This window comes from Lipomyces tetrasporus (genome assembly GCF_029532465.1).
Source record: "Lipomyces tetrasporus strain NRRL Y-64009 chromosome Unknown POJ06scaffold_16, whole genome shotgun sequence".
Lineage (NCBI taxonomy): Eukaryota > Fungi > Ascomycota > Lipomycetes > Lipomycetales > Lipomycetaceae > Lipomyces > Lipomyces tetrasporus.
Window position 1 is genome coordinate 80579 of NW_026611611.1, and position 17218 is coordinate 97796.

General features: G+C 47.5%; 5 protein-coding genes across 5 annotated transcripts; 2 read left to right on the forward strand and 3 right to left on the reverse strand.

Moving 5' to 3' along the window:
- Positions 1-580: 580 nt before the first annotated feature.
- On the reverse strand, positions 581-3636 carry POJ06DRAFT_264139 (uncharacterized protein). The gene is made up of 2 exons (XM_056188981.1): positions 3540-3636; positions 581-3502 (listed from the first exon to the last, which is right to left on the reverse strand). The coding sequence occupies exon 2, from the start codon at positions 3393-3395 to the stop codon at positions 633-635; it is 2763 nt and encodes a 920-aa protein (XP_056039931.1). The 5' UTR covers positions 3396-3502; positions 3540-3636; the 3' UTR covers positions 581-632.
- A 391-nt stretch (positions 3637-4027) lies between these two features.
- On the forward strand, positions 4028-5973 carry POJ06DRAFT_284127 (uncharacterized protein; the record flags this gene model as incomplete). The annotated part of the gene is made up of 7 exons (XM_056190153.1): positions 4028-4211; positions 4241-4294; positions 4343-4653; positions 4684-4692; positions 4720-4801; positions 5010-5550; positions 5637-5973. The coding sequence occupies 7 exons, from the start codon at positions 4028-4030 to the stop codon at positions 5971-5973; spliced, it is 1518 nt and encodes a 505-aa protein (XP_056039932.1).
- Positions 5974-7508: 1535 nt separating this feature from the next.
- On the reverse strand, positions 7509-9403 carry POJ06DRAFT_297893 (cytochrome P450; the record flags this gene model as incomplete). The annotated part of the gene is made up of 5 exons (XM_056190633.1): positions 7509-7733; positions 7836-8265; positions 8324-9010; positions 9065-9214; positions 9268-9403. The coding sequence occupies 5 exons, from the start codon at positions 9401-9403 to the stop codon at positions 7523-7525; spliced, it is 1614 nt and encodes a 537-aa protein (XP_056039933.1). The 3' UTR covers positions 7509-7522.
- A 529-nt stretch (positions 9404-9932) lies between these two features.
- On the forward strand, positions 9933-11756 carry POJ06DRAFT_279171 (uncharacterized protein). The gene is made up of 2 exons (XM_056189786.1): positions 9933-10248; positions 10297-11756. The coding sequence occupies exons 1-2, from the start codon at positions 10116-10118 to the stop codon at positions 11604-11606; spliced, it is 1443 nt and encodes a 480-aa protein (XP_056039934.1). The 5' UTR covers positions 9933-10115; the 3' UTR covers positions 11607-11756.
- A 1010-nt stretch (positions 11757-12766) lies between these two features.
- On the reverse strand, positions 12767-14776 carry POJ06DRAFT_304521 (uncharacterized protein; the record flags this gene model as incomplete). The annotated part of the gene is made up of 3 exons (XM_056190842.1): positions 12767-13956; positions 14013-14263; positions 14318-14776. The coding sequence occupies 3 exons, from the start codon at positions 14774-14776 to the stop codon at positions 12828-12830; spliced, it is 1839 nt and encodes a 612-aa protein (XP_056039935.1). The 3' UTR covers positions 12767-12827.
- Between the last annotated feature and the right edge of the window lie 2442 nt (positions 14777-17218).

The window sequence follows — 17218 nt, forward strand, 5'->3', positions numbered from 1 at the left end:
CCTACATCCTAAACCCTTCAAAAACTGGACTAGGTTAGGTATTACGCGCTCGGGCTCCATCATACGGGAAGAGGACACTGAGTTTCTACTTACGAAAGAAGATAGCGCTGAGGCCATAGATGATGGCTCAGAGGCGTAATCGCTGCTCATCCGTTGCGTGTGTTGTCGGTCTTTCGTCCTCGCCGGGTCAGGGTCAGGGGTTACCTGACCCTGACTCCGTGGTGTGCGTTGTCGTTAGTTCGCGCACCCGCGCTTCCGGTGTGCGTGTGTTGTCGTTGGTTCGTTCTTGCCGTCTTCTGTTTGTGTTGTGTTGGTACCAATTAATATATTTAATTATAGTTACGTCCTTCCCAAGAAATTATCACCAGAAATCGATTACTAATCATTATTGCAATAGGCTATTGCAATATGCAATATACGATTTTGGAATACAATATTATTGCAATATGAAAATTGAATGCAATATTGCATATTGCATATTGGAAACCATGCCTGAGGAAAAGCACTCGTATACATATTATATCAAAAAATAATGGGCGACGTCTGCCAGAACCCAAGATAAAGAAAACAAGATGAGACATGCCCCTATAGTACACCCTAACCCTTATTGCTTATCATTACAACCCTTATCATTACAGCAACGAAAAATTCAATTCCCCGCAAATTGTGCGAATAGTCTGAGTGTATAGGAGCATGTCTTCGTGGAGCCTGCCCATTGATGTGCTGATGATTGAGAGTGCCTGGAGATCAACGTTAATCTTGTGGACACCATCCTCATTATTGGCAGCATTAAAGACTCTCTCCGGGTGATCCTCTGTGGACCCGAGGGGGAAATATGGAGGCAATGGCACGCCATTTGTGATCGAGGCAGAGAGAAGACATAAAGCTAATGTTACTCTTTGAGAAGGGCCCCGTAGACGATCTAGACTTGCTAAGTAACAAGACTGTTCGGACGCTTCGATAGACAAAGTAGACGCAGTATATCCAACAACAGACAGCTCAGCCGAGATCCGGTCAAGGAGCCTGATTGCTTCTCGATACGCTTTTACGGGGAACTCTCCCCCAATAGTGACTTGCCATTTGCTGAAAGCCGACGAAGCCTTTAGCTTTACGATATGGCGATTCACTTGCTGGAGCACGTCGAGCCTTGCTTGTTGCAGTTTTTGTGCCAGGAGTTGTGGAACCAAGGCTCTCTTCTCTATGAGAAGCGATTCCGAGACAATTGCATTGTACCGGGCGAGCAGGTAGGTACAGGCTCCCATATGCTGTCTCATAATAGCCCCTTCAGTCACTGGAAATGGAAAAATGCTCCAGAAATAAGCAACAGCCAGCCCAGCGAGGACGTTGACGAGACGGTAAGCCGCATCCTGGTAAATGGGAAACTTCGGGGTGTTAGTTTGACTCAAAGCCTGCGTGCTAAGCTTCTGAACGTTCATCGCGTAACCGACACTGATAATGGGTGTAACCGCACTGACGATAGCGAGAAGCGTGTACTTCGGTTTAACAACGCAGAAATAGAATGAGCCAGTCATGTATATGAACATGAATACAATCGCGCCCGCTGGGTGTCCATCCACTATGTACCACATAACATAGCTGCCAACCGTGCCAGCAAGGCTCGCTAGCACGCGTAAGATGAAGTTATAGGTAGTTTGCCCGGTTGTGTTGTTCATAGCGATTGCTGTCATGACGATCGCCCAGAGACACCTTTGCTCGACGAAGAAGTTACGAGACGATCTCAAATATGCTATAATGCCGATAGACATCGATGCACAGGTGGCCCTGAATCCAAAAAGCGAGTGGGAGGACCTCAGTAATGCGGGTATCATCCTGACTCGCTCGCCAAATTTCTGCCACAATGTGTTTGGCGGAAGATGTTGGGGATCTTGGCCACGAAGAGCAGTGGTCAGCGCGGCTCGGCTGACTCTATCCATTGATGAGTCCAGAATTTGATCAATATTCGATGATTCTGGAACAGCGAACATTGCTCGTATCCAGTGAGTGAGCTCTGACCAAGATGGGAAAATTATCCTTTTCTTCTGCCACTCCTGAGAGTTGTTCTTGTCCTGCACGAAGGCCAAAAATGAAGATATAGCGTTGCTTGAATGCCAAAGCATGAACTGTGCTCTGTGTTGGATTGTCCTCGCTTTCTCAACGTTGCGATAACAAGTCGCACAGCGGTCACTGTTCTCTTGCGCTCGGCCCTGACACTTTGGGATGTTAAATGCGTCCACGCTGGCTAGAGAATGTCGAAAGCGAGCCAGCTGGGCGATATGAAACTGAAACTCGCCTCCTTTTTCCAAGTCTATAGTTGTTCCTCCAGGTTTGTGCCCCTGCAATTCGACCAGCACAGCGTCCAAGGCATCCGCCATAGAGCATATCAAATTTTCGGAAATCTGGCTGAACTCTGCCCAAGATTGCTTGAAATTTATTGACAGGGCACAGTCAGGTCCACATGAGCAGGCCTGTGGTGAGATGCCAGGGCATAAATCGCCGAACACCTCCAGTAGTCCTAGAAGTGGAAGATAAATACTGCGGAGATGCTGGTAGCAGTCAACTAGGTCCTGCCCAGTCAGACGATCGAAACCCAGATCCCTAACGGCAAACTCCAGATCTGTTCCTAGCCTCACATGAACAGTCTTCAAGGCTGCAAAGTTTTCGCTGAGCGTGTTCAGGCTCTGTGCAACTTCAGTCGACGATTGCCGGTCAGACTGCTTAATCACTTTTTGGTATGCAGAAAGTACTCTCCCGAGCTCTCGGAAGTACTTTTCCATGCTTGAGAAGGCAATCTCACGGTTGCTCTGAGGCATGATAAAAAGAGAAACTCCTGCGGCGATGCCGTAGCCGACTAAAAATGCCTGTAGTAGGAGGTACATGAAGGCTCTTGCTTCCCCCATTGTTGCAAAGCTTGGACCAGCCTGGACGATGGAAATGATGGTAACAATGCAATAGTTGATGCAGGGAAATTGAAATTGAGGACGCGACGAACGAAGCGCATTGGTGAAGTAAATCTGGACCATGAACCACACCGCACAAACTGCTGATGCAGATGAATTGTAGGTCTCTTCCGGTGATTGATCATTTGTCGTATGCTCACGTGCCTGAATCGCGGTCCATAGAGCGAATAGATTGACAGCAACAGCTGTACATGTCATTAAGACATTGAGAAAGAGTGTCTGAAGAAATTTTGCTCGCGGAAGGATGCAGAAAGCGAGCAAGGCTTCAATGGCCACGAGGTAGTTGAGAACGTTGAAATGCGAGGCCCAGGTCTCGGACTGAAAGGCAGCAATGCAAATCGTGGCCGGCAGAGCGGATTTGATCATGATCAAAATCTTGTGTAGGTCAAGTCCCATCCTTGACGGCAGTTTGCCCAGCACGGCCGACATACACATCATGAGGATATATTCACAGCACCTTTATACTCTGTTGCTGATCCGATAGTTGAGATGCAAGACAATCTCAGTGGGCGGTTGAAAGATATTGGGAGAAAGGCTCCGCACGTTCGTTTCAACTGTAAGGTTCAGGGGAATACAGCCGCGTAAATCCCTGTTGGACGTTGATTCTGACGACCACATCAAGCCTTGTAGACTATGGCTATGAGCATTAATACCAGGCCCAAAAGGCGCCCTCTGGACATTATATGTGCTCTCGAAGCTGAGAATCTTCCTAAAATGCTCGGATATCTCGGCGTAGATGTCTCGGTTCGAAAAAATGATCTATTCCAGGGTTGGTCAGCCGACGTCATTCCCGAGGACGCCACAAACACGAATGTGCTGCTTGTTCCAAAGACGGCGTAGACGGGATAAAAAGGTAATCTTTCCTGCCGACCCTGACACTAGCCTATACCGCCGAGATCATCTTTCCTGCCGACCCCTGACACTGGCCGATACCGCCGAGATCGGATGGCACAACAAGTAGTGCGAAAATTTTCGTGCCCATACGAAAGAATAAACCAAGCTCGTTCCAACATTGGGACTTGGACAACTAGCATCTTTTTGCAGTACGCCAAAACCCGCCATTCTCTGAAATGAATACCGACACCACCTCATCGCCTGGGCGTGCAGCCGAACTGCCAATCTCCGCGAGTCTGTATGGATCTGCCTGCGACACTTGTCGACGACGCCGGGTCAAATGTGATGGGCAGCAACCATGCGCACGATGTGTGAGAAGTAATGTGGCATGCACTTACGGCAGTCTAGTTAGCCGTAATCGTCGGTTTCATATGCTCGTCACCTTGAAGAGCAAGTCGAGAGGTTGCAAACGGTTTTGCAGGAACAATCGCAGACGGCCTCAGGTGAGTCGGGCCTACTCGGAAAGAAATATGTGTTGATACATGGAGCAGGGGAGTCACCGTCACCCACAATGAGCCGCCAGGCAGCAGCAACCATATTATCCATCGATATGCTTGTCGGTCCGGAGGATGATTATGTGTGCCATACGCCTCAAACCTCTTCACATCATTTCTACGGCCGGCTTGGAGGTCTGCGTTTGCTGAATTCTGTCAGACAGCCACTCGTCCTGGCTCGACGTTCTCCCGGAGGGTCAATGCCTGCATGCGAACTGATAGAAGCTTTCGGCGACCTGACACCCTTTCGCCGTCACAACTCTGTTTACGGCTCCGGTCCTTTACCATTACTCCCGCCGAAGGAACAGGTAATAAAACATGTCTCATATGCGTGTAAGACGGCGCTTGTTTGTCATGACTGTCTGGACCATAAGCGCTTCTCTGGTCAGCTGGATCGCTTATTCGAGACGGACCCCGAAGTCTATTCACCCGACGACGAACGATTCCTGGCAGTTTGTCTACGCCTTGATGAGCCTTAGTATGCGGTATTCACCATCCGATTCGCACCAAGTTCAAGAAAGCTTGGGCAGAGCCAAACTTAGAGGGTATCGACGATATTCTGTGACGTGGATCTTTTCGCTGATATACCTTAAGCTCCAGATACTTCCAGGCGTGTCGTCAGCTGGAAGAGGTTGAACGTCATAATCTCTCGATTCTCTAAGAGCCTTGATATGTCAAGGAAGGTACTTTCTTTCGATGTCGATGGTCTCAAAAGCCCATTCATGTATATCGTCAGGTGTCTCTGCCGCGCTTCACATGGGTCTGCATACATCAGGCTCACAAGGCTTCCCGAGGGACGAGAGGTTCCAACACCGTCGAATCTTTGGCGTCCTGAACATGATGAAAACCTATCTGTCCAGCTTACTTGGTCTACCGAAGATCCTAAAAGGCGCTGACACTTTGCTGACCTTGGGTTTACACGATGAGGACCTGCCTGACCAAGGCCGTAACTTTGTGTTGCAGAACTCAACAGATCCCAGTGCTGATGCTGTTCTGTGTCAAAAGCTCAATAACATTCTGGAAAAAATAAGCGAAGCCAGATCCGCAACCACGAAAATCCTGACACTCAACGTCGGGGAGACATATCAAGAGCCATCGCATTTCGTGACGACATGCGAAGCCGAATTGCGTGAATGGCACAATGACCTGCCAGCCATCCCAGAGGATACACTCGACATTGTCGCATTACGGTCACAGCTTATATTGTGACTGTGGCACGCGATGGCGCAAATCATACTGTAACGCCCTTTTTGCATCACCTCGCCCGAGATGTACAAGACCCGAAATTTAGCATCTGTGGTTATGAATATGGCTCAGCTGGCGTGCAAGTAGCCATGCAGGCAGTTTGGCTGATTGAAGTGCTTCAAAAGAACAGCATTCTGCACGAAGCATACTACCTCATCCTTTACATTCTTGGATATTCAGGCCATATTCTGGCGTTCTTTGTGACTTCATCTTCCCAAAAGGCGACGATCACCGAGACCACTGTTGCTGCTTTGAAGGCTCGAGACATTCTCGAGTTTTTGGGAAGATATAATCTTTCTGCCAGAGCAAGTGCTAAGTCTTTGAATGTTTTGCTGGGTACCTTGCCGACAGTGCCGGAAGGGACGACAACATCTGAGCCTTGATCAGCCTCACTTTCCAATATACGTGATATGGGACTGGAAGGGAATGTGCCATTGAGGAGCAACCGTGACTCATAAATTGTGTACAACATTATGCATGTATCAATGACGGTTATTACGGCATCATCATGGGATGGTATAGGGTCTTCGGATTTCGACTTAGGGTCTTCGGATTTCGACTTCCATGGCCATACTAAAGAGCTGCTTTGGCAATTAAGGGATTCAAATATTGTCTCTCAAAGAGTATTGAAGTGCCCGTAGTTGTTGCTAGGAACAGAAATTCGGCATTAACAAATGTTTTGAAATACGACATTGTATCTTTCGAACGTTCCCAAAAATGCGAGTCGACATCTGTAGAACGGTGAACATTTTCGTAGAGCCCCAAACAACAATGCATTTCCGAGAAGCTAATTAAAGTACCATGGTGCTTCCTCTTATGTATGTAAAGACCCAGTGACCTGAACACTGAGTAGGGTCAGGGTTCACTTGTAAATAGCTCGTCATAGGTCATGGTGACTTTCTGACTTCTCTAGAAGTTGCAAACCGTTCATTGCCGATTGAGCGCGCGGACGAAACTCGATAGGCAGCCGTGAGCCCAGTTGCAGTGCTCTAAAAGAGATCTGCCGTTTCATAAGCTATCAAACGTTCAAGCTAACGGCAAAGCCAAGGCTGCACAAGCTCGCCATAATATCAAGCACACTCAATAATATCATTGACCGATGGCTGCCTCAGAGTGACCGTAAGGGCAAGAGAGTGCGAAGAACCAGCTCTTTTCAGCGTATCTCGAGTAGTGAAGACTTCATGTGAGTCTAGTCAGTATCCAGGACCAGACGACTAAAGGCTGCGATCGCAATGAGATGCGCTTCTTTGGAAGACGTGGTGGTGGGCCTCGAATACTCCCAGGCGCATTTCCATTTCACCGAGCAGCTGCGGCGCATCTCACATCCTGGGCGGGTCGATCAGGCCTGGCCCAGGCGTTTCAAGACTGAAGATCGTTGGATTTGTGAAGATCGAAAGAAACATCAAGGGAACGCAAAAAGACATTCCTCTTCACTTATTCAAAGCAAACTTGGCAATACTGACCGAGCTACGACGGGATACCATTTTGAGTGGTCCGGGGTCCCGACTCGTATGTCTGCCGGTCTATCGAGCACAGAGATTTCAATTGTCGCCTTCTACGACCCGAGCCGTAGATATCCACAGCCGCCCCCTCCAAGAGCGAAACTTCGAGATCAATTTCTGTTTCTATCATTGATGAGAATTTGAAATGGAGTTCTACTGTCGTACGTTACGTTACTGAACAATTGAGTCTCAATTTTTAAACATTGAAATTGATCAGGGATAGCTTATATTCAGGATGATCAAGTTGGATCTAACTGCTGTTGAGATGCCGATGCTGATGGCGCTCAGAATACGTGCGTTACATTCACTTAAATTCATTGAAAGTCGTCGTCGCAGATTTACACCTGTGCTCCCCCCTTTGAATTACATATGATCCAAAGCCGCTAAAAAGCTGTCCTTCTGGTCAAGTCGAACCACTCCTTGACAACGACTATTCGTTGCTCTTGCTTGGCCATCGTTCGCGCGTCTGTGTCCTCACATACAAGTTTACAGGTCGGATGAGCTGGAAGTACGGGTCATATTCTGTCTCCGAATCACCCTCTTTCTCCCAGTGATAGCGATAGACGAGCTTGCACAGGAAGATCTTGACCTCAAGAAGTGCAAAGTTGAAACCAATACACATGCGCTGACCCGTTGCGAAGCTAAGAGGGGTGTGTTAGTATGCAATATTTGGTCAGGGCTCTTCCGTAGCTTACGGGATTTAGGAGGCTTTATGCCTTTGCTTAACCTGCTCCGTGTCCCACCTGTCAGGGTCGAACCTGCTGGTATTCTCCCAGATTGCCGGATTATTGTGAATGTGGTGCAATGCAGGAATTACAACGGTGCCCTTTTTGAGACGATACCCACCGGGTAGGATCATGTCTAGCTGCGCTGTACGACCTGGTTGATATGATGGGTTATGTCGGCGCTGAATTTCCTTGATAAATTTACCAAGCTCAGGAAGTTCATCGATCTGTTCAGCGGTGATATTGGTCTCATCGGTGATGTCGTTGTCAATGAGTTCTTGCAAGATACGTGCTTGAGTTCCAGGATATGTCACCAGGCCATAGAGGCACCAAGAGAGCAAGGAGGATGTGGTGGTAAACCCAGCACCCGTTGCAACGATCGTAGCAGAGACGAGATTCTCTTTGGGTAGATGTTCTCCTTTACCGTCTGTCGCTCGAACTAGGTAATCTGCAGTAGTCAGCAACCGTTCCTCGATTTGCCGGGCTCAGCGCGAATAGCCACGTACCAACAACATTCGCCGCTTTCAGAGCTGCATCCTGTAACTCAAGATCTTCCGTTCCATTTGACTTGGCTTCATTAATGGCTTCTTGAATTTGATCAGCCATGAATTGCTGTAAGTTCTTCAAGCGTTTAGGGTCGCCAAACGGTAGATGTGAGTACCATTCGCCCCGGCTTGCGATTTTCTTATTTATGGCCAGGACCTCAGCGATGGCAAGAACGATTCTGCTCAGTGGTGCATCTACACTTGTAAAGTGTTGGAGGTCTTTACCAAGCATGATCTTGCCAACAGTCCCGGAGCTGAGTTTCAACATATACTGATATGCATTCCAGGCTTTATTTCGTTTCTCAAGCTCGTCGAAAACAGGGAAGGCCTCTTCGCAGCATCTGTTCATTTGCGAAGCGTAGTGACGTACAGCCTTTGGCCCTAATGCTGGAGGTAGAAATTTGTGAACTACCTTCCAGTCTGGATTCGAGGTATCTCCAAGAAAAACACCGGCCTTCTGGTTTTTGATGGGATAGAGAGGGTGGTCAGGCACTATCTCTTTTGAAAAGAACTGTGACTCGGCAAAGCAAATTTGGGCCAGTTCCGGATCGTTCGTCTGACAAACAATTTTCCCTAAGGTGTTTGTCTGGAAAAGAGGACCGAATCTATCGAAAAGCCGTTGGTTGTTCCCTAAATGATCAGGGAATACTGTACTGGTCAGTTGACGTACACTGAAACCGTGTGCTATTGGTCGTGCCTAACCTTCCAAATAGTTTCCCATAAGTGGTAGTCCTGACGGGCCAGGAACATCACGAAGAGCGTGCCCATCTACTTTAATGGTAATGATGCCCACAGAAGCTTGAATCTCGGACAACGCCAATAAAGGGGTATTGCCAGAGTAAAATGACAGGCCTGCTTCGAATGAGTGATGGTCGCCTTGTTAAGGATCGATAATGCATTCTCACCTTCCGGTTGAACCACTCCGTAATTCTGCCCAATAGCACGTTGCAGAACGCTGATGTCGTGTACTGTCGAGAGATCAATGTCGAATTTGGGGCCGTTGCCCTCGGCCACATCGAAGGCGAATGTGGTCGTACTCATTTTGAAATCTCTGGCAGTTCAATCAGTGAAAGTTACGGAGCTGAGTTGGAAATGACCGGCGTGTTTAAGTCTTTGGAATATTACTCATTCAGAAATAGGAACCTTTTTTTGTCGCTCAAGCAAAACGTCATCAGGTGCACTCGGAAGTAAACATCCGATCATTTTGCAAGTCTAGACTCATAGCAACTAGCGAGACATTGATTACTCAGTTGCGACGCTGAGTGCCATCGCGCTCAATCGGCATACGCGTTCAGATCTCTAGCTATCCAGTGCTTCGGTATAGAGTCACCAAGATGTAGTTGGGACTCATATCCGCACTATCCGCTACGTTCCAGTGATCGGGGATTGAATGAAGAGCGCCAGTCATTCATATCCTGCAGGTCGGCATCTTCGCGTCTTGCATGCCAAGGAAGACTCCACTTGTGCAACGCTCGTCTCTCCTGCAAGAGGCGAGAAACCCGAGAGCCGCACAATCGGCCAACAATATGTTAGCTTCACCTTCGAGATGACCCAACAAATATGCTGTTAACGCAAGCCGACTACGGCCCATCCCTTGGTGACAGAGTTCTAGTCATAATTTCCCACTCCTAGGCCTCAATCCAAACGACACACTATCTAAATATCTCTTGATTCACCTCTGCTACCTTGAGCAAAGAAATTGCTTTCTGTCCCTGTGATTTGACAAGCATTATCACAATTTGAAAGCGCTGCTATGACGGCGTCTCCTGATCGAAAAGAGCTCAAAGCAGAGTGGAAGAACGAAGTGGAAGTCAAGAGAATTGCAATGCAAGAGATTGCGAAACACAAGACGAAGGATGATAACTGGATAATCATTCACGGGAAAGGTGTGCCACAGTCTGTCCGCCTGGTAATGCTCCCACTGATATGAACAGTGTACGATGTCACCGACTACGGGAAGGATCATCCTGGCGGCCCCGATATTCTACTTGAAGTCGCTGGTACAGATGCCACCAGTGCATATGAGGACGTCGGTCACTCTGAAGACGCTGCAGAAATAATGCACCGTTACCTCGTAGGAGTTATCGAAGGAGCAAGCCTGGACGGGGGAGAAGCGAGAAAAACAAGCTCACAACAGCTCACGCATGTTATTGTGCGCCGACATGAGATCGAGCAGTCAGCTCCACAAACGAAGCGTATCCTCAACCTTCGGATTGAGCTCGCTGCATTTGCTGTCGGCACTGCTGGGCTCACGTATTTCATCAACTCATGTCATCTACTGCCATCACTGACCGTTTCTGGGTTTCACGCAACGGGGTCGCAAGCAGCTCACGCAGGATTTACACAAGGCTTCTTTACCGCCAGCGCTGCGCTAGGTATTGTTGGCCTGGCTGGCTTACGATACCTATCGAGTGCAAGCGAGACAAGATCTTTCAGCTCATACGCTGCCCACTTGCAGAGTGCGAGCCCTGCTGGTGCGACCTTTCAGCCAGCCGGCGTGCTTAATCCATCCGTATACCGGAAATTCACGCTTCAACGCAAGGATGAGCTCTCCGATGGAATATACCGCTTTTTCTTCGACTTGCCGACAAAATACTCAGTCCTTGGACTGCCGATCGGTCAGCACGTGGCCATTAGAGCCATGATAGATGATCACACGGTGGTCAGAAGTTACACCCCTGTTTCCAACAACCGCGACCTCGGCAGACTAGAATTGCTCATACGAGTTTATCCCAAAGGTTTGATGGGAAACTATCTCAAGAATCTTAAAATCGGAGAAAGCGCCGATATCAGGGGGCCTAAAGGTGCAATGAAATATCGCCGAAGCATGTGCAAAGAGATTGGCATGATTGGAGGTGGTACTGGCATTACTCCTCTGTATCAACTCATACGAGCTATATGCGAAGACCCTAAGGACAACACGAAAATCAGCGTGATATATGGCAATCGTTCGGAGTCTGACATTATGCTTCGCGGCAAGCTCGATCATTACGCGCGAGTAACGCCTCATAAATTCAAAATCTACTACACTCTGGACCAGCCTGGGCCAGAATGGACGGATGGCAAAGGACATGTGACCAAAGACCTAATCAAAGCCAAGATGCCGCAAGTGAGTCCCGACGCGAAGATTCTACTGTGTGGACCCCCTGGAATGGTCAATGCTATGAAGAATAACCTCGTTGAACTTGGATTTGAAGCTCCAGGGGGTGTTAGCAAGATGAGCGACCAGATTTTCTGTTTCTAGGCTTGCCCTCCAACACAGCATCTCGGGATCTTTGATTCTAAATATAGGCAGTAGTCCGTTTTCCAAATACGAATGTTTTGGCTAAGACTAAGCAATTGTTTCCTGCAAGATTGTACGACAACCCTCGATTTCAAGAGTTTTATGTGTAACTAGTCCACAATTGAAGGTTTCCACGCTGAAATAAAGCTGTACTTACAACGTGAGCATGGTATTGAGAGGTGTTTATGACAAATTATCTCATTTCTGATGCTCAACATGAAAGCATTAAGGCGGTTACTGCCCAGCAGCAATTTCGGCCGAAACAGAGTACTAATATCTCACTTTTTGCTGCTGTTTTAAATCAGATTCATGGTTATGCATTACGAAACATCCTTCAAGAGAAATCAAAGCTTTCAACTAGAGGTCCTTCCTCCTCTGAACGCAAATGTTCTATTGAACGATCATTCGGTCCACCGTGCTGCCACAAAACCTGGCTAAGAATACTACTCTTGGCTCAATTCAACTAGAAGATATCCAGCAATAGAAGAATGGTGAAGTAGATTTAGTCGGTTCCTTTATTATGATCAAAACATATCGAAACCTAGGTGGATGGAAGGTGGGAGTCTAATCGCTGAGGCCAAGGGATAGCAGAGAGCCAGAGAGGACATACACTGTCGACAAGGCTCCTCAGGAGTTAGGTTGTTCTTTCAACCGGATACATCACGTGATTCGGGTTGATTTGATGAAAAGAGATGCCAACTAAAAACTGAATTCTTGCTACAAAGTGCTCTAGCTATCTATCTATATATATAAAGAAAAGAACATGAAACAAAGAAAGTCCTTATCGACATGTGGCACGGCACGGTGCTGTGACTGGTGGTAAGGCTTTGCGAAGAAGCTGAAACATTGGCATTGGCCTATGCGTAAGAACGGGTTACAGCTAAATATTCCCGTTGACAGTATTTGTCGAGGAATCGTAGATTCAGCGCACCGCCTATGTTTTAGTATGGGTGACGGGTTTAGGGTTGAGCGAGAATCATCAACCTCTTCTTGCTCCCGATAGTCGTAATACAGCACCCGTAGCTCAAAAGTGCTAAAACAAGGCCAAAACATTTACAACATTTTCGTAACCCTGTCGCTAGCGAAGTATTCGGGCACGGATAGAAGGAATTTATGGCAGGCGAATACATTTCAAGATTTTATCTTCGTTGATACTAAGCGGATCTTTCAAGATTCACTAATTCAGACCTTGTAAAAGCAAACACCGGTATAAGCGTGCGTTGTCCCTTCCAGAAGTTTTTCTTTCAATCCGTAGTCCGTACTGCACTTCCATAGATGACCACTTATGTCGGCAACGTAGAGGCACTTGTTCGCCTTGTCCAGGCGGAGACCTATACCTTCTCCAAGACCCTGCGCAATAATTTGTCGGCCGAGCTTTTTCTCTTCCGGTGGTGGAGTACCAATGATGTGCTTCTTGTTGAGCGTATTGCCAAAGGGTATCTCGCCTCGATCCGTCCAGTAGAGTACGCCTTCTTCGTCGTCAAATTCAAGATCGATGCATTCCGGTAGCCCGTCAATGATGATATCAACGTCTTGCCTGGTGACGGGTGAAGCACCGGGTGGCATCTCAAGACTAGCAGAGATGATACGTCCTTCGTCCGCCTTCGAGTGTCCTTTCTGTGTCCAGAAGAATTTGTTCAGCCGCTTCGACAGTGTGATCCCCACTGGCCAGTAGATCCCATTTGCTTTCTTCTCGGGCTCTGTTTCCCAATTTCCAGATTGGTAGATTGTCTCGAGGTCACTACCATCCAAGTTGCATCTCATCACTCGCATGCCTTCTCTGTCACACAGGTAGATCTTGTTATGGTCTTGGTCGATCACCATTTGCTTAGGTGTGTGTACGCTTCCAGGTTGAAGGACATACTGTACATCAGTACCGTCAAGGTTTGCAGACTGTAAGGATCCATCATTCAATTTTGGGTTGCCCATGTTCGTCCAGTACATTCGTTTGGTGGACTTTGCGACATCAATACCGTCCGGGTTAGGTAGTTTGCCAACAAGCTCGACAGGACGTGAACCCTTGTTCTCCACTGTATAGGCAAGGACCTGACCGGAATGCATGATCTGATCCATGTTTTTGTTCACCAATGGCTCCGCTAAACCTATGTTAAGCAGTAAAAGTTTGGTTTGGGTGCCTGGCACAGGCGGCGGGTAGAGGCCCCCTTTTTCAGCACTTTTCAATCCCAACTTCCCGATTGAAATATAGTTGTCCCTGAGCCAGTTGAGATGATAGTCGGGCAGTTGGCGCTCTTTGATATAATGTTCCTCAATGTGTTCGACTGTGTCTAAACCGACAGAATCCATCATTTTGCTAGGCGCTTTCTGTAAGTACGTGAGGGCGAAAGTGAAAAAAGGGGGAAAACTGACCAAGGGCCGACCTTTCTGCCTACGTATTGCTCTATCCATATCGAGTCTATGGTCTCTGGAGTTGCAACGCCTTCCGCAAGCACAGAAAGAACTTCTCGTTTGATTGCAGCCCATATCCGGTTAAATATGAACCCCGTTGACTCTTTCAGAGCTACGACTGGGTGCAAACCAGCTTCCTTATGACGCTCAACGAGGAACGGAAAAATACCAGGTGCGGTATGTCCGCTTGTCATCAGCTCAACGATAATTGCCTAGCATGTGATTAATTAGTGTTTGATTGACCAGAGAACTATCACGACACATACCTCCGGTGGCATCATGTAGTGCGTGTTGAGAACCCGCGTCTTTGTTTCGTCTCGAACCTTACCCATCAGATCGCCACTTTTATAGGAACTACTGTTGCTGGCAAATATGCAATCATTCGGGGCGTGACTCTCAAGCTGGAAAAAGGTGTCCTCTTTTATGCTGAGAATTTCTGGCACCACTTCAAACACAAGCCAGCAGTCCTTGACAGCCTCAGGAAGGTCTTGGAGGGCATAGTAGGAGCCAGGCTCTCTTCCGCTTAAAGTGGTGAAGGCTGAAATGTTGTCTTTGATATACTGGACGGCGTCGTTGCGCGACTTAGCTGAGGGATCTCGAATTCGGATCTGGTAACCGGCAGCAACAAAACATGCGGCGATACGGCGACCTAACACACCTCCTCCAAGCACACAGACGGGTCGGGACTGCCAGCCAGCCGGGGGCTGCCAAGTGGTCTGCTGCATACTGTCACGGAACAACAAGTTCTACGGTTTCATCAATACAGGCGTTTAAGAGAATGTGATATTTTATTTATATACCCAACCATGACACGGAAGGCTCTTTCTCGCCGCAAGGTCCACTCCGATTTACGTATCGTGACTACATTGGTGACGCTCAGCATATCCATTTGGACTTCGGTTATATGTCATTACGTCATGATGTTCTCGGAGATCTCGCTATGCGCAGTAGCGTAGCCGCATTTCCCGCAGCCTCCGGCTTGGCGTCTAGTCGGGACCGCAAATTAAAACAGGTTCTGCCTCTCACAGGCAAATCGGCTTCCAAGGTTGACATATGACATAATCAGCTGAGAACCTTTCCGGCCTTATCAGAGTGTTTGCTCGACGAAAACTCGAAGTCGAAATACCCGCAAGATTATACAAAAACATTGTTCCTCCGGTGGCTTGAAGCTAATCCCGGTTCTGAAATCTAATTTCGAATTGTCATTTATATATCTGTCCAGCTGTCTAGTACGTATGCTATTACGACCGTATTACTGTTTTGCTGTAGTATTAGATAGTATATACAAATTCTAGGAACCTATACTTTACATCATGGTATTTATATTAAACCGTATTGTATTGTCTTCTGGAGTGGTAATGTGCTGTGTCCCGGATCTGCACAGGGCACTTAAACTTTAAAATCATTGACTTCTGATCTGATCAGAGATGGCCGGAGATGCTGCGCCGTTATCGTTTTCGAATACATTAAAACTTATCGCTTGGCCACATCTGCCGACAAGAAAAATTTGTTACTATAATAAAGCAATAAAGCTAGAAACGAAATATAATGTGATTACCCTCAGTGGCTATGATAGAACACACCATACCTGTTACAGGTAACTAATGAAAAAGTCGCGTATAACATATACTACTACTTATGGTCACTTCAGTGTAATACCATTCTGGCGTCCTATTGAACCGCATGCAGCTTCCAGATGCGTCGTGACGTAGATGTAACCGGCGGGAAGGTGCGGGCCGCAGTTTTGAGTTCATGCATAACTTGAAAGGAAAGCAAAGCATAATGATGTAAGGCATTATGGTCCCAGTCATCTCAACTTGCCATTGCCATTGCGATACGGTGTTGAGCCTTGTGTATACTATTGTACTATATTCTTCATATTTCGACGTGTCCGCCAACCAGCATTGTATATTATCCAAGTCAGTCACATGTATCACAACTTATCCACAGCATGACCGCCCAGCATTCAAAGTTGTAACGACGCTGGGCTGGACTGGAGCTGGACTAAAGTGTAACACACTGGACTGGACTGGACTGGACTAGACTAGACTGGACTGGAACTATTCTTATTGATACAAGAATACAAGACTTGTTCCTTGACTTGGTCTTAGAGGACAAACCCCTCCTTATATACTCGACCAGAACTAAAAATAGACAAACTAAATATAGAACAAAACTAAACATAGGAGCAAGACCAAAACTAAACATAGAAACAAGACCAAAACTAAACATAGAACAAACAAAACCAAATATAGCAGCAAACGCGCCTGGTGAGGCGCAGCGGTTACGACACTGCGGCTCACGCGAAGCGGCTGATGCTCATCGGGTCCATTACAGGAGCCCCCCCGCAAGGGCCAACACTCCGGGTTGGCCGTCAGTGGTTGTTGATATTTCGCTTTTGCCGGATTCCGCGACTAATGCTATCATGCTTTTGCCTGGCCCTGAATTCGGCGACTAATTCCGGGGAATGGACAAGATCGATCTCGGGCTGCCAAGTCGGGTCGTGATAACCCACCCATTTCACCAAGTATTGTAATCCGCCTCGTTTTCTGACACGAGAATCAAGGATAGCTTCAACCTCATATTCTAAATCATCGTCGACAACGACGGGTGGAGGTGGTTCCTGAATGTGTCCTGGAATTGCATTCTCTGAGGAGACCGGTTCAAGAAGAGAGACGTGGAACACAGGATGGACCTTCATGGACGGTGGTAAATCAAGGCGATAAGCATTGCGGCCAATCTTGTCGAGTATGTGGAACTTTCCGAGCTTCTTGTAGTCGAGCTTAGCCGAAGGTCGGTTCGTTCGAATATGGCGACGCAGAAGCCAGACTTCTTGGCCGACTTGAAAATTGGGAGCCGGACGGTGTCGCTTATTGTACTGTTCCGCTTGACTGTCCTGGGCAAAGAGAATTTCCGCGCGGAGATAATCATGAAGCTGTTGTAAACGTTTGACAAATCTAGAGGTCCGATGTGGCGTAACTTCCGCATTAGCGGGTATAGGAGTCTGAAAATCCAGACGAGGGTGGTAAGCATAGTTGAAATAAAAAGGTGATACGGTTGTGGACGCGGACTGATGGTTATTGTAACAGAATTCGGCGACTGCCAACCAAAATGCCCAATCATCTTGCTGATAATTGACATATGCTCTGAGGTAAGTCTCCAATGTC

Coding starts and splice junctions, on each gene's coding strand:
- POJ06DRAFT_264139 (XM_056188981.1), bottom strand. CDS start 3,395: ATGATGTGTATGTCGGCCGTGCTGGGCAAACTGCCGTCAAGGATGGGA.
- POJ06DRAFT_279171 (XM_056189786.1), top strand. CDS start 10,116: ATGACGGCGTCTCCTGATCGAAAAGAGCTCAAAGCAGAGTGGAAGAAC. Junction 10,249..10,296: donor GATAATCATTCACGGGAAAG/GTGTGCCACAGT, acceptor TGATATGAACAG/TGTACGATGTCACCGACTAC.